The sequence below is a fragment of the Microtus pennsylvanicus genome, chromosome 5 (assembly GCF_037038515.1).
Source record: "Microtus pennsylvanicus isolate mMicPen1 chromosome 5, mMicPen1.hap1, whole genome shotgun sequence".
NCBI classification, from domain to species: Eukaryota; Metazoa; Chordata; class Mammalia; order Rodentia; family Cricetidae; genus Microtus; species Microtus pennsylvanicus.
The window spans coordinates 124,219,543-124,235,287 of NC_134583.1; the positions used below are offsets into that span (position 1 = coordinate 124,219,543).

The 15,745-nt window shown below is 46.0% G+C and overlaps 1 protein-coding gene across 4 annotated transcripts in view; it reads right to left on the minus strand.

Annotated features, from left to right (window-relative positions):
* Window positions 1–15,504, minus strand: part of Fbxw4 (F-box and WD repeat domain containing 4) — an 86,429-nt gene extending 70,925 nt beyond the window's left edge. For 2 of the 4 annotated variants that reach the window (XM_075974224.1, XM_075974223.1), the window contains exon 1: window positions 14,758–15,504. In XM_075974224.1, the coding sequence (XP_075830339.1) occupies window positions 14,758–15,485 (728 nt within the window). In that variant the 5' untranslated portion in view covers window positions 15,486–15,504. The remainder of the gene's footprint in view (window positions 1–14,757) is intronic. The other 2 variants (XM_075974221.1, XM_075974222.1) reach the window with 2 other exon arrangements.
* Between the last annotated feature and the right edge of the window lie 241 nt (window positions 15,505–15,745).

The following is a 15,745-nucleotide window of genomic DNA, read 5'->3' on the forward strand; positions in this document are numbered from 1 at the left end:
GAAAAAGAAATTCAAAGGTAAACAAAAGTCAGGGGAATGAGCACTGTAAATACAAATTCCATCTCTACAACCTGTAGGGAGCTGATGCAAATCTATCGAAACAACACCCGTCTCTAGTATCCAGCCATCCATGTCCAACAGAGCCTGCGAGCAGTCAAGTGGGATTCCCACAAAGAAACACTGAAAAAACATTTCTGAGTACTCGTTTACAGAAACGTACCTTCAAACAGTTATTAAATACCACCTCACTTCTACTAGGTGGGAAAGCCTGACAAGGCTTTGACTTCACAAATACTGGGTTTGGTTATGCACTGCTGGTACTGGGTTCTGATCTCAAATTTCCACTATCAGCACTGTATTACAAACAAATAACTCAAACGAAAACTACATTTTACAATGTATGAGCTGGAAACAGCCCAGATGTTTGCCTGTGGGAGGGACGAGCACACTAAGGCAATGGGATAGACACGAACAGCACTGGAAAGGACAGTGTGAGGGCCCACAACCATGGAGACAGCTGTTGCACAGTCAACAACAGTAACTGTAAGACTAAGTAAAAACTACCATGGAAGCCTAAGCTTTATGGATAACAAATAAGAAGATGTATATTAAGAGTGCCTTAGGATAGGAACAAGTTTGTTTTGTTTTGGTTTTTCTTTCGTTGGGGGATTATTTCAAGACAGGGTTTCTCTGTAGCTTTGGAGCCTGTCCTGGAACTCCCTTTGTAGACCAGGCTGGCCTGGAACTCACAGAGATCCGCCTGCCTTTGCCTTCCAAGTTCTGGGATTAAAGGTGGCACACCGCCACCGCCTGGCATATCTCTGTGTTTGTAAAATTCAGTCCTATATATTCATGACTTTACAGATCAAAATAATTAATTTATGCAAATAAATAAGACCAGAGCTTGAAATGGACTAGATATCTTTTTTTTTTTTTTTTTTTGGTTTTTCAAGACAGGGTTCTCTGTAGCTTTGGAGTCTGTCCTGGAACTCCCTTTGTAGACCAGGCTGGCCTCGAACTCACAGAGATCCGCCTGCCTCTGCCTCCCGAGTGCTGGGATTACAGGCGTGCACCACCACCGCCCGGCTGGACTAGATATCTTTATGCCTGCCCAAGCCATCTTTTCAAATGTGTGTCCATTAGACTCTTGAAATCAAAACTTTTGTCTGCAGGCTTTTAATGATGAGTGGTATATATGAGTGCTGGGATTAAAGCGTGCGCCACCACACCCAACAGTGAACAAGGTTTTCGATACAGCACATAGTAATGTGTCTTCCTACCTTTAACTAAACGGGTTAAATAAAGTTCTGTGGGGCACAGAAAGCAGACTCAGAGAACTGGAATCGCCAGGGTGTGGACTATGTAACTCCAGGTGCCTTTCCGTCTCCTTCTACACCTATGAAATGAGGGTAATAGTCCACACGGCCAGAGATGGCTCAAGTAAGAGTGCCTGCCACACAAGCCTGATGGCCTGAGTTTGGTCCTCAGCACCCACAATAGAAGGAAAACCAGCACCAAAAGTCCTCTGACCTTCACAAGTGCATGGTGGCACATGCTTCCGGATTTACACACATATCACATACATATACACATAATCTAACAATAATAAAACAACTTAAATATAATTTATACAAGTCTGATATTTTAATGATGACACCTAAAACTAATTTCTAAAGTGATCATATATCACCACAGAAATATATTGGAAACACAAATATATCTACTAGCTAATCCCGGGTATCGGGGATGTCACCACTAAATCTAAAATAATAATTATTTTTCTCCTAATCAATTTAGTTATAACTTTTAAAAGTTATTCCTGTAATACAAACATTTTATCTTTTAGGCTGAAGACTGTTAGGTGGGCGTGGATCTTTTACTGAATTTTCCTACTAGGTGGATGTGGTCCCTATTTCATATCACTAGAAAGCCGCCTGTACCACAGGGTGAGAACTGAGGACAGGAAAAGAGCTGACCCAGAACTGAAAAAGCACACACTGTTATGCCAACACTTCCCAGCAGGTGCCCCTCCCTCCGCACGCCAGAGACTGGGAAGACAGTGGGTAGTTACACCTCTCCTCCTAAACTAGGTCTAAGTTAACAAGCTAAAGGTGTCATATTCTCGATCCCAGAGGAAGATGTGGAGAAGAAAGGAATCCACACAGTTCCTGAATTAGGAGAAGGGTATTTCTCTCATCCCCCTGGTCACTTAACAGTAACTTGGTGACTGAAACTTTCCTAGGGAGTCTGAGACTTCCCTGAGGAGTCTCAGCAACTAGAACCATCCAAAGTTGAACTTTAGAAACTACAGCTAAGCAGGAGAGGATGCAGGAATCTTCTTTTAAAGTCAACACCATAACCAAACACTCAGTTGTGGTTCCTCAAATCAGCTTCAGCTTTTCAAAGAGCAGGCCATGTGGCTTGACTTGAAAAAATTAACTTTGTTACAAAATGACTTAAGGGCTTTCCCATCTCCTTCACCAATCCTATGAGAATACCCTAGATGGTGTAGCCACATTGTATCTAAATTTTTATTGGCCTCAATACCTGAAAAAAATCAGCCACGCTCCAAGTTTTTCTCTGATGCCTGTTATCCTCCACTCAGAGAGGGCAGAACCAGGCAGAAGGAAAGTGCCCTTGAGGACAGAGGCTGGTGTGCCTTGGAAACCAATAAAGGCCTCGCCCTCACCCTTGAAATGGCCACAGGCTAACCATTTCCCCAGATGCTGATATAAAGTGAGGGTGCTCCCCTCAAAGAACTCAATTGGTGTCCTATAAATAAATCTCCCCAAGACTATTAATGCAAGGAAAATTCTCCAGCTTGGCCCAGGGGCCTGGCTGAACTGCCATTTTCCCCAGCCCTCCTTCCCTTGCCTCAGGCTCATCTCTCCCCTTGTTTCCTTTCCCTTCCAGCTCAGCTTTCAGGCACTTAGTCACCATTAGAGTCTGACTGCATTCCTGGGTGCATGAACTATTTTAAACAAAAACAATACAACATGCACCCATGTAAGCTACCTGGTCCCTTAAAACCTTACCAAGTGAGTCCAGAGGGGCAGAAATGATCCAGGACATCATCTAGAAAGACCTTTCAATTCCCCTTTCCAATCTCACACCCCCAAATCAAAGGCAAATAAACAAACCTGCTCTGAAGAACAATGGCTGGAGGGGGTGTGTGTGCACGTGCGTACGTGCGTGTGTGTCTGTATGTGTGAGTGTACGTATCTCCAGGATCAGAAAACTCACAGAACATTAATCCCTTTCTTCCCCAACCCATCTTGCACTGCCTACTGAAGTGACAGGCAAGACTGCTTGCCCTTTGGAACTTAGGAAGAGGGGGCAAGTGCGCAACAAGGCCACCATGGTCCCTGAGCCAGTGAGAGAGGCACAGTGTATGGAGTCTGAGGGCTTGGGTTTTGCCTTAGCACCACCTCTTCTTTCCTTTGATTTCTCCCTCTCCGGAGAGCAGACCTTCCCAGATTGCCCATGCCCACCAGTTCTACCCATTCTAAGAGCCAAGCAGCTCAGCGAGAAACTTGTAATCTTCCTCTGGTCTTGCACCTGACAGCACGTGGCCATAATTAAGGTTCTGAAAAGCTCAATGAAATTTTTTTAAATCATGTTAAATTTACTTCACCTAGAATCTAGGGTCACCTTGATAAGACTTCACACAGGACAGCATGGCACTGACAAGAACGCCCCGTATCTTCCTCCAGAGGCTCCCTAATGCCAACCCCCTTCTTCCATCTCACACCCATGTTCCACGCTATATGACTGCAGCAAGCTGCTCTTCCACACTTAACCCTGTACCTGACACCATGGTTTCTTAAACCGTGGGCTGCAACCCATGGTACAAATCAATGTGGGAGTCATGAAAAATTTCAAATCAATAAAAGGTGAAACAAAAATGAATCCAAAACCAAATGCATAATGAACCAGAAGTAGTTCTGACAGTTCATTCATGCTGCATTGACGTCACTGCCGCCTTGGTCTGAAACACAACACGTGCTCTCTGGACTGCACAGCCCTTCATGCCACCCACTGCTGCTGAAGCCTCTTGGCTCAAACGAAAGACTACTAGATGTTATGAATTGCAGTATTTTTGCTGTATACACAAAGCTTTCTGCTCTTACAGAAGCATAATAGTTTAATTATGGAAAACAAAAACAAAATATTTTTTCTCCCACCATTCCTCAGTATGTAAGTATCTTTGGATTGCACTGTTAGAATGCTGAACTTTGAAATCTGCTATTTGAGGTGCCAACTTCTTGTGTGTGTGTGGTTTTTCAAGACAAGGTTTTTCTGTGTAGCTTTGGCTGTCCTAGAACTCATTATGTAGACCAGGCTGGCCTCAAACTCAGGCCACTTCTATCACTTCTATCTATTCTCAGATCTGCCTACTTCTATCTCCTGAATGCTGGGATTAAAGGCATGCACCATGACTGCCTGCCAACTTTCACGTAAAAAAAAAAATATTAAACTGGCATAGGGAGATGACGGCTCAGTTGGCAAAGTTCTAACACAAGCATGAGGACCTGAGTTTGGATCCCCAGGCCCATATAAAAGGGTGTGGTGTTAAATATCCACAATCAGCCCAAGAATGAAGATTACCTGCTGTGCATGCTCAAAACCCACATAAAACCCTAGCACTGGCTGGGCAGAGACAAGTAGATCCCAAGGGTTCAAGGACAGCCAGTCCAGCCCTACCAGTAGGTTCAGTGAAAGACCTTCTCTCAAAAACAAGGGGCAGAGGGATAAGACACCCAATGTCAACCTTTGGCCTCCATATGCACACACAAATACTCCCACACGATCACATACATATCTGCATACCCACAAAAATGCACTCACACATATACAGACATTCATCCGCATGAATACACATTCAATCATTAGGTCAACTTTAGCTTGGGATTACGGTAGAATTCCCAACAATTTCTAAAATGGTCCTAACCATCCTTTTGCCATTTTGTATTAGAAACGATGCAGAAGAGGGATCTTGGCATGACACTCAGATACCAGAGCATCAGTCAGCCTGGAAAACACACTGGACATGCTGCAGCATCAAATACTCAGCAACCACCTGATTCCTTCTGCAAAATCCATCTCATTATATATTTCATCTTTAATAAATGATAAAGTCATACATTACAAAGAATTGTTTCAGAGTACATTTCATTATGACTTATTATCAGTGAACTTTTTATTTGCATACCTACCTATTTTACAAACTTTTATACCCAGGGTTATATATTATCAGGCAAAAGGAGATCATGAGTAGAAAAAAAAACTTAAGAAGCTCCACCCTACCTGTATCACCAGCACCAACAGTACCAGCCTATCTCTGTCTTTGGCAATGCTTGCTTCTCTTCAAGAGACTAGTCAAATTCATCACCACCCTCCTCACCAAGCTGGGTAGGTAGACCAAGCTAACACACACACCGGCTAAAATTGAATTTGTGCACCACACGGAGCCCATCTTGCCTTTTCAGCTCTCACTGGCCTGGGGCTCACTGAGTAGGTCAGTTTGTCTGAGCTCAGAGATTGGCCTGACTCTTCCCCCACAGCCTAAGTGAAGAAAGGAGGAAGGGAAGGAGGAAAGAATCTTTTTTTTTTTTTTTGATTTTTGGAGACAGGGTTTCTCCGTAGCTTTTGGTTCCTGTCCTGGAACTAGCTCTTGTAGACCAGGCTGGCCTCGAACTCACAGAGATCCGCCTAGCTCTGCCTCCCGAGTGCTGGGATTAAAGGCGTGCGCCACCACCGCCCGGCGAAAGAATCTTTTTTTAATTTAAAGAGTTTTCAAAAATATGTTCTCCCTTTGGCAAGTCTCACTGTGTCCAACACTACCCGGAGGTTCAGATGTCCTTCCTGGGCCAGGGAGACAGCAGCAGTTGAGAGCACTTGTTCTTTTTTTCTTTCTTTCTTTCTTTCTTCCTTTTTTTTTTTTTTGACAGGGTTCTGTGTAGCCCTAGCTGTCCTGGAACTCACTTTGTAGACCAGGCTGGCCTCAAACTCAGAGCTCCACCCGCCTCTGCCTTCCGAGTGTTGGGATTAAACGCATGTGTCACCACTGCCGGGACAAGAAGACACAGGTTCAGTTCCCAGCACCCACATGGTGACTCACAACTGTTCATAACTCCAGTTCCAGGGGATGTGACACCCTCTTCTGCTCTCTGCAGGCACCAGGCATGCACACCGTGCACATACACATATGCAAGCAAAAACATTCTTACACATAAAGAATAAATCTAAAAAAAAATTTAAGCTCTTCCTAGCAAGACATATAATATGTACATCTTTAAGAACTCAACCTAAGACCTGGCAGTGGTGGCACACACCTTTAATCCCAGCACTCGGGAGACAGAGGTAGGCAGATCTCTGTGAGTTTGAGGCCAGCCTGGTCTACAGAGTACATTCCAGGACAATCAGGGCTACACAGAGAAACCCTGTCTTGGAAAAAAGAAGAAAAAAATAAGGAAGGAAGGAAGGAAGGAAGGAAGGAAGGAAGGAAGGAAGGAAGGAAGGAAGGAAGAAATAAGAACTCAATGTTAAGTATCCAAATTCTAGGCTAAATCCCAGCCATCCACAGCAGTTTCAGGAGCAGTGAGCCTCCCCACCCTTCACTGTGAGCTTCAGATGCGAGCCATGTTTACACTGTCTCTCCTGTCACTGGCCAAGCTCTGTAACTTGCAAGGCACCTGTCCAGGATGTGTTCAGCAAAATGTTAACAAATATTAAGCAGGAAAAATGTTTTGTGATCAAAATATTTTGGACAATGAAGGATAAAACAAAATTAAACAGTTCCCTCTATGACAGAACTTCTCAGTGCCTTTAATTTGTCCGTGGGCACTGCGGTCCCAGAGGGGTGTGGCGCAAGGCATTTCCCACATTCAATTGACTACAGAATGAGTTCTCCACTGAAAAGGCTGGTCTAGCACTTTCTGAGAAGAAACAACAGTAAAAGAAGCTGCTACTGGTGTGCATGTGCATGGACAAGTCTCCCCGAGTCAGGAATTACGCACAGGCTGACTTAGTTACACTCTGCTCTCTTGTCTCCTTCTCCCTGGACTCCCCATCTGAAACGTGAGGAATAATTACACCACTCTGCTTCCCAGGGTTACTTTTTATTGTTTTTAATCTTAAAGCTGTGTTCCGTATTAATCACTCAAAGTACCGAGACTTTAAAATCCCTAGTGTCCCGCTAGCCTGGACAAAAAGATGGAGAGTGTGAACCATACACCACGAGCCAGTCCTCACATCTCCAGTCTCTGGGCTGCTATGATGAAAGCCAAAATGTAGGCATGATAAGGATGAGTGGACAGCTCTCCCAACAGCACCCTGGGCAGGGAGCCCTGTCTTGAGCACACATCACCCATGTCTGAATCTTGATGTATCTTTAGAAAGTCAGTATAGACTTTATAAAGGAAATGCAAAGAAATAGGAGGTCAAAGCTAGAACTATGAGAAAGAAAAAGTACTGAAAACTATTTCCTTTTTCTAAAGAAAGGAACTCATTAAGTTTGTGAACAGGGGAAATATACTGTACCTTTCAGTAAAACTGCTCTCCAGGAAAAGTATCTCAACGTATTTACTATAAAACAATTTAATTTCCCTGTCCCATCACCTGCCACCCTATCCCCACCCCACCCCCAAACCCCACAGATTGTGGATTTCCTCTCATTCTTGGCAGAGTTACCAGAAGAAACATAATACCCCCTTCGGAGCGCTCCCAACAGCTGCTGGAACAAGAAGGGGGAGTTAGGGATAGCCCTCCAGAGCTGCTTCTAAAAAACGACTCTTCCCTTTCCAAACTGGGGGCCAATGAGCATGACTTCTCTTTCTCTGCCCCCTACAGCAAAGGGGAGGGCTGGCAAAGTGGCTCAGCGAATAAGGACACTTGCCACCAACCCGACAACCGGAGTCCAATCCTCGGAACACTCCCGATCGAAGGAGAAAACCAATCCCCAGAGGTTGTCCTCTAAATTCCACACATGCCCATAGCATGCGTACCCACACACGCATACACAAATAAGTAAGGAAAGGAACCACAAAGGTAACAGTGTTTCCTTCCCGAGACTCCCACCTCCAACTCATGGGCTCTCTATTCGGCTTAAAGCCGAAGCTTTCCGGAAGTTTCCCCTCAGGAGGGCAACTCTCCTTCTTCCCCAACCTGAATTTCCCCAAGCAGCCGCCTACTACTTGGCAGTTCCAGTATTTCTTATGTTTATTTAATCCAAAACAATTTTAAATTACATTTGCGGGGGCTGGAGAAGAGAGGGGAGAGAGGATGTGTGTGGCTGCACACGTGCCATGGTACACATGTAGAGGTCAGAGGACAACTTGTGTGAGGTGGGCCTCCTGCCATGTGGGTTCCAGAGACTCAAACTCAGGCCAGCAGCCTTGGCAGCAAACATCTTTACCCACTGTACCATCTCACGTACCCCAACCCATTAATTCTCTCTCTCTCTCTCTCTCTCTCTCTCTCTCTCTCTCTCTCTCTCTTTATTTAGACTTTTTCAGACAAAATCTCTGACTGTCCTGGAACTCACCATGTAGACCAGGCTGGCCTCAAACTCACAAAGAAAGATCTACCTGCCTTTGTCTCCCAAGTGCTGGGATTAAAGACATGTACACCGTGCTCGGCAAATCCACCAGTTTCTGTTGCATTTCTTATCAAAACCTCAATTGAATAGACTTCCAATATTACTATCTGTCCCCAGTCCATATATCAGATATCAGTTCCCTTCAGGTTAAGAGATTTAAAAAGCAAAAATCTAGGGCTGAATTCAGCAGAGCCCCTCTTCGCTTGCATCACCACACACTGATGCTCTTAAGACTCTATCAGGAAAAGCAACAGACAGCCATTCCGTGAGGCCTTCAGCATTTCGGCTGAGACCACCAACAAAGTTCATGAATGTCAATTGGGGGCAATGGCAATATCTCGCTTCACCATGGAGAAGCTGACCAGAACCTCCACCATCGTTCCCCAAAGGTGATGGCCGGGGCTGAGTGAAGACCGTGAAGTTGAGGGAGAAAATATAACGTAAGGAATGATTTGGAATAAGGGGTGGGAGAGGGCGGAGGGATGAACTAGCTGACCCCAAATGTCTTTTCCATCTCTAACTCCTATGATTCTTTGACCTCCAATTTTGTGCTGTGAACAAGGAATGGAAAGTCAACAGACATGGTAATGTTTTGAAAGAGCCTGGCAGTCTGCTCTTGTCATTTAATGGCCTTTACATGTATTTTTTAAGGTGTCTCCGAGCCCTGTCTTCATTTCACAGTTGTCACCTTTCTCAGCAATTTGAGCTCATGTCAAATACCAAAAAAGAAGAGAAAAGAAAGAATGCGCAGGCAATTAATTGTAGGCTAAAGAGGGGCTCATTGGGTGGCCCATTCTTCCAGGGAGGGCGATGCGGACAGTCTGAAGAAAATGAAGAACTGACTCAGAGCTGAGATAGGCAGCCAACCCTCCAACAAGGGGTCAATTCTTTTTCCAGATAGTCTCATTCTCAGTTTAGATGAGTGTTCCCAGGAGCTAGGACTCATATGTACATTAACTGGTATGACCACCTTGCTTCTGTGGAGCTCCACCTAAAGCCCATGGACCTGAACAAGACTACGGAACAAGAAGGCTGCCTCAAAAATGAACCAAGTCTGTCTTGCTCCAACCTCATCTGATAGCATACACCAGATAATTTTCTTTTTTAAAAAATATTTATTTATTTATTTATTTATTTATTTATTTATTTATTATGTATACAATGTTCTGTCTGTGTGTATGCCTGCAGGCCAGAAGAGGGCACCAGACCCCATTACAGATGGTTGTGAGCCACCATGTGGTTGCTGGGAATTGAACTCAGGACCTTTGGAAGAGCAGGCAATGCTCTTAACCTCTGAGCCATTTCTCCAGCCCCCACCAGAGAATTTTCTGAACAATTTCTGTAGATAGGGGTAGGAGAGTCAGATTTTCCTCTGAAACTCATAATCCATTTTTCCCTTTATTCCTTCTCATGTTAATTTTCTTTTTTTTTTAATATTTATTTATTATGTATACAATATTCTGTGTGTATGCCTGCAGGCCAGAAGAGGGCACCAGACCCCATCACAGATGGTTGTAAGCCACCATGTGGTTGCTGGGAATTGAACTCAGGACCTTTGGAAGAGCAGGCAATGCTCTTAACCTCTGAGCCATCTCTCCAGCCCCTCGTGTTAATTTTCAAATCTTCCTAGAACCTGGCCTCAAAGAAAGTCAACCTGAATTTCTCTTTGTTCCAATGGTTAGGAGACAGGACTAATCCAATGCCAAGGTCAACTCAGAGTTAAGGGTATAACTTCATACAAAGGAGATTCTTCCCTATGTCAAGAACCCAAAAATAATTATTTAAAAACCTGTATGCTTCCTCAGTAATCTTGCCACCACCTGGATTTCAGAAGCTCAACCCAAACTTGACTTGGGTGAAGGATCTAGATCTCCAAATGCACTCACACTGCAGTCGGTGAAGTCTGCTTTCTTTGTGACTCTGCCCTGAGAGTTAGAGACGGCCCCTAGGGTGGAAAGGCAGGGACTACCTCAGCCCTGCAGCCTTGAAGGAGGCCTCCTCTAAAGACAGGCCTAGCACCAGACCATTTCCTGCTTCTGCAGGTGCATTTACTGTGAACATGTAAACTGAACCCTCCTTTTATTAACTCAGAAACCATCAATAAATAAATAAGGCCTGGGGCTGGAGAGATGGCTCAGTGGTTAAGAGCACGTACGGCTCTTCCAGAGGACCTGGCTTTAGTCTCAGCACCCTCTGGCACCAGGGATCCAGTCTCTCTGACCCCCCAGGCAACTACATCATGTGCACACACCCATACATACCACATTTTAAAATAAAATAGTTTTTTCAAAAGGCCTTTCCAAACAACTAAGACAACAACATATCCCTCCAGGAAACCTCTGAGCAGCTAAGGAGAGGTGCCTTACTCCTCACAGGTAAGGCAGAAAGGGCAAGAAGAAAGTTGAGGATAATTTCGAGTTGCTAATTGTCTCCTAAAAATCAGTTTAGGCCTTACAGTCAGCAATGCCCTCTCCATTCAGTTAGGGAAGGAAACTTCATGCTTTCTCTTCCTGGGGGTAGGGGGGCTCTTAGGTGCAATCATTTTAAAACAAACAAACACACTCTGCTTATCTGCGTCTATCTCCCCTCTCTGGACGGTAATCGTCACTGAAATAGATATCCTAGGCCCCCAGCCTCAAAGAGCTCCAAGGCTGCAGGACTGTCAAAGGAATGAGTCTGCATGCCAGGGCAAACACCTCAGAGGCTCTCCTCCTGACACGCCTATTGTTAATTCCAGGCAAATCTATCCCGGGCTAATGGAAGAGCACCCACGGAACTGCCCATAGGAAATTCCCATTTGAAAATATGAAACACTGAAATAAAGAAGGGGTCAAGTAAGCTTTCTTAAACATAGAAATTGCAAGTATTATCTAAACAGGTCTCTGTGCAGATTTCTCCTTCCTTTGCTCCCACTAATTACCCATATCCGAATTTACACACAGTACCTCTGCTCCTCCCCCATCATGTGTTTCTTGCACACAGCAGGCATCATATATGACAGACCTGGTGGAGTCTACTGCTGTGTTCTTACACACCGAATTGGGTGAGTGCCCACCCCATTCTTTATTCAAAAAATCTCTGTATAAAACACTGCCTAGATTTTTACAATTATAACCAAGATATTTCTATTTCTCTAGGCTTCATAAAGCTTTCAAATAAAACTAATTTGAACTCAGATGACTAATTCAAACTACTTTCTGTTTCCTAAAAAAATGGGGGGTGGGGGAAGTCCCACTTAGAATACTTCTTAGTGTTGACTGGGCAAGAGGCCTAAAGGGAAGCAAATTATTTGTTTGTGGTTTTTAAGTGGCTCAAATGCCTTCAAGCACAAGAATAAGACCATTAGCAAATGACAAGGAACCCAAGCAGTTCATCTTACTCAACAAAGCTATGATCAGTTAGGAAGAGCTAAAGGGAACAGGGCTTGCCCTGGGCCGGAAGGTCAGTAAACCTTAGCAGTTAGTGTTTCTGAAAATCAGAAGGCCCTTAAGCAGCAAGTGCAGTCCCTAAGCCCACGGGTTGTGCTGTCATGTTTGTGAAAACATTCAGGACAGATGAGAGAACCTGGATGTTATCTGTGTGTTTGTGTGTGTGTTTCCTATCATTAGGCAGCACTTCCAAATCAAACCATGCCCACTTCTGACATCTGCAGAATAAAGGGAAAGGCAAGCAATTGAAAAAGTTCTTTTACAACAACTTAGGGAAGGTTTTCTAGTACTGAACACAATCATGGCTGGTTAGGACCCATTTTACTGAACAATGTTATTCCTAGTCTTTAAGGAGCTAAAACTCAGAGCCAGAGAGACTGTATGCCTTCTGAGAAAGTCAAGTTTTGTGCTGCGCTTATAGATGTACTTCTTATCCAGTCCGCATCAATTAGTCCAAAGCATGACTACCAACAGCCGACATTATGCAGGGAACGATCATCTGCACATTGGGAAGCAGGCACCCTGACCTTTCAGCGAATTGGGGTAATGCCTTATCTCTTCAGGGATGACAACTACCTCTCAGTGGTTTATTAAGTCTCTGCAGCTGTCCAGAAACAGGTCACACTGGTAAATGCTCTCCACCTGCTATAACAGGCATAATTTCTCCTCTCAACCCCAAAACCAGAGCAGTGACCCTGCTCTTTATCAAGTGCTACAGCAAAACAACCTCTCTGGAAGGACAATGCTTCATGCTAGGACACACACACACACAATTAAAATGAACATACCCAATATAGTAAGGCCATAATAAATATCATTTTGCAGACCCTAAGCACTTTTTACTGTAAGTTCATTTTCATTTTGTTATCGTTCTCAGTCTCTCTTAGAACATCAGAAAGGATAGGAGGTTTTGGTCATGAACAGAAGTGGAACAGTATCCCTGACATGTCCCCCAGCAAGTATCATAGAACCCTAGCAGATATTACACTCTTTCACGGAGCAGCATATTTAAAATGTTATGGAAATGGGAAGATAACACCAGTAGATAAAAAAGGGAGAGTTCAGATACAAATTGAATATGCAAACATGTGTATATGTGTGTGTGTTCACACTTAATATACAGCCCTGTAAGCCTCCCAAAGAGAAAGAGAAGCTTAAGAAAAGGTATAGCAATTTCGAGCTCTTTAGAGAAAAATACAGTAAGAGAATTTCTCTCCTTGTACCAAAACAAGTGTTACTGATGAAAATGCCATTTAAAAAAAAATCAAGTTACAAGCAAATCAGTCGGCAACTAAATTTGTCAGGTCTGTGAAAGAATTAGAAATTTATCAGGTTAAAGAGAAGGAGGAAAAAATTACAAGACTGTCAGATTCTAATGAAGTATAAAAACTAATAAAAACAACAGAATAAAAAATCGACTGGAAAACATATCTCTACCAAAGATGATAGACGAGAGTCAAACATTTATGACCCAGAAAAATTCCAAATTTATAACAAAAACACCAAGAGCCCAGTAACAAACAGTAGAAAGAGACGATTGCCACAGGTGAAACAGACACGTGGCAAAATAGTTACCCTGGCCAGTGATGAGAGAGAGATACACAATGACGCGGCTTTGGCCCACTCACTCGCCCGCAAAAGCAGCAACGGGTTTGTTTTTGTTTTAATTCTCACATCAAATGGGCTCACTCATTCTTTGCTGGTATACTGTGACTTGGCCCAATACCTCTGCATATCAAAACCTATGTCCAATAATGCCTAGCTGGAGATTTTTATTCTAAGGAACTAATTGGAGACACGTGGCATACCTCACTTAGCCCTCCTGTGAGGATGGGTAAGGGAGCAAGGGCAGGTTGGGCAATTTAAGGGGGTGTGCACCTGAAAAACATTTAAAATGAAAATAGTTGTGTAGAGATGATGATTTCTCATGCTTAAAAAAGAACTTTTGTTATTCTCCCGGATTACAACTGAGCAAGGGCGGGCTGCAATCTGAAAGATTTTATCCTCACGAGTTCTGTGACCATGTTCTCCCCTTCCTGTTCAACAACCTAATGTTTCGGGATGTTTTGCATTCACTTGACCCAACTTCAGTATCTTGAATACAGCCTATACCAAATCCAACTTGTTGCCTCAAGCAGACATCTTTTGCGGGTCCTTCTGCCTGAATCAAGTCCTAAAATATGCTGACAATGGGACTAAAAGCTCTTTTTTTACAGGCTCTGGAGCCTTTTCTGTATATTTGACTATCAGAGCCCTGAAGCCTAACAACCTCTGAGAGAGTGGACAGGATCAAAGGCCACAGAAACACGTTGAAAGACCACCTAGTGGGCCTGGGTCCTGGAACCAGCAGGCGTCGTCCTTCAAGGGCCTGAAGCACAAGACGCAGACCAACCTAGTTGTTCTGGGCTGAGGAACCCAGAGTCAAAAATTTAGGAAAAGCCACAACTCATGAGGGCTCAAGAGTATTTTAGGCTGGCTGATTGTGAGTAGCCGCCCACAGGGGAGGGCGCTGAGGGATGCTCTCCCGAAGCTTCCTCGGGTTGGGGGGATGACACCGGGACTCCCCGAGGGTGCTGGGGAGGGATCTGGGGCACAGGGAGTGGGGGTGAATCTGGGTTTCGGTATTCCGGGTGCCACACGGCCCCGAGCCGACCAGGCCTCGGCGCCCCGCCCTTTCCCAGGACGCTGGCCGGCCCGGAGCGGGGAACGGGCGGGCGAGCGGGCGCTTACAGGTCGGTGCCGAGCCGCGTGAAGCCGGAGTTGAGCGAGGCCCGGGCTATCCGGCGCCAGAGCAGGTCGCAGCTGGTGAAGCGCCGCAGCCAGCGGCACACCTGAGCCAGGCGGCCGAGGGCCCGCATGTCGAGGTAGGAGCAGATGAGCAGCAGCAGCTCCTCCGGCAGGCGCCACAGCGCGGGCCCCGCGGCCGGACGACCGGACGACTCCGCAGCCGCCGCCGCCTCCTCGTCGCCGGCCGCCGCCATGGCCGTCCGGGTCCCCGGGGTGCCGCCCCACGCCTGACACCCACGCTCCCGTGCTCTCTCCAGGCTGCCGTCCTCCCGCCGCTCGGCCCCGAGCCTCCGTTCCTCCTCCTTCCCTGGGCCTGCGCTCCCCTCATCCCGCTTCCCAAAGCTTCTCGGTCCTTCCTCCACGCCTGCGCCCTCCTCTCTTTCCTGCCCCGGGCCCGCCTCAGCCCCCGGCCCCGCTGTCTTCCTCGCCGGCTGCAGGCCCGGCTTCCCTTCCGCCCCGCTTCCTCTTCCGCCGTGCCCGGTGCCCGCTTTCCCCTTCCTCCTTCCTCGCTTTCCCCGTGCGACCCTCGCCTCCCCGCCCTCGCTTTCCCTGGGCCCGCGGTTCCCGGGGGAACCCGAGCGGCCCTGGCTGCCCATGAGCGGCCGCAGGGCCGGTTCGACGCGCAGCGGAGCCGAAGACGCCGCCGCCTCCTCCAGAGGAGGCGACACCATGTCGGACCGGGTCACATGGGGCGGCGCGGGCCCAGGCCGGGACCCGCCCCTCACGCCTGCATTTCGGGGTGCGAACCCCAAATCGGGAGCTGACATCCCCGTCTTCTGGAGCACCAGGAACATCTAGTTGAAGCACATGTCTTCAAGACTAACGAGGAACCAAGCTTGGTGGCTTGTCTGTAATCCCTGAGGCTAAGGCAGGAGGATGGCCATGAGTTCAAGGCCCACCTGGCCTACGGAGAAAGATCCTGTCCAAATTT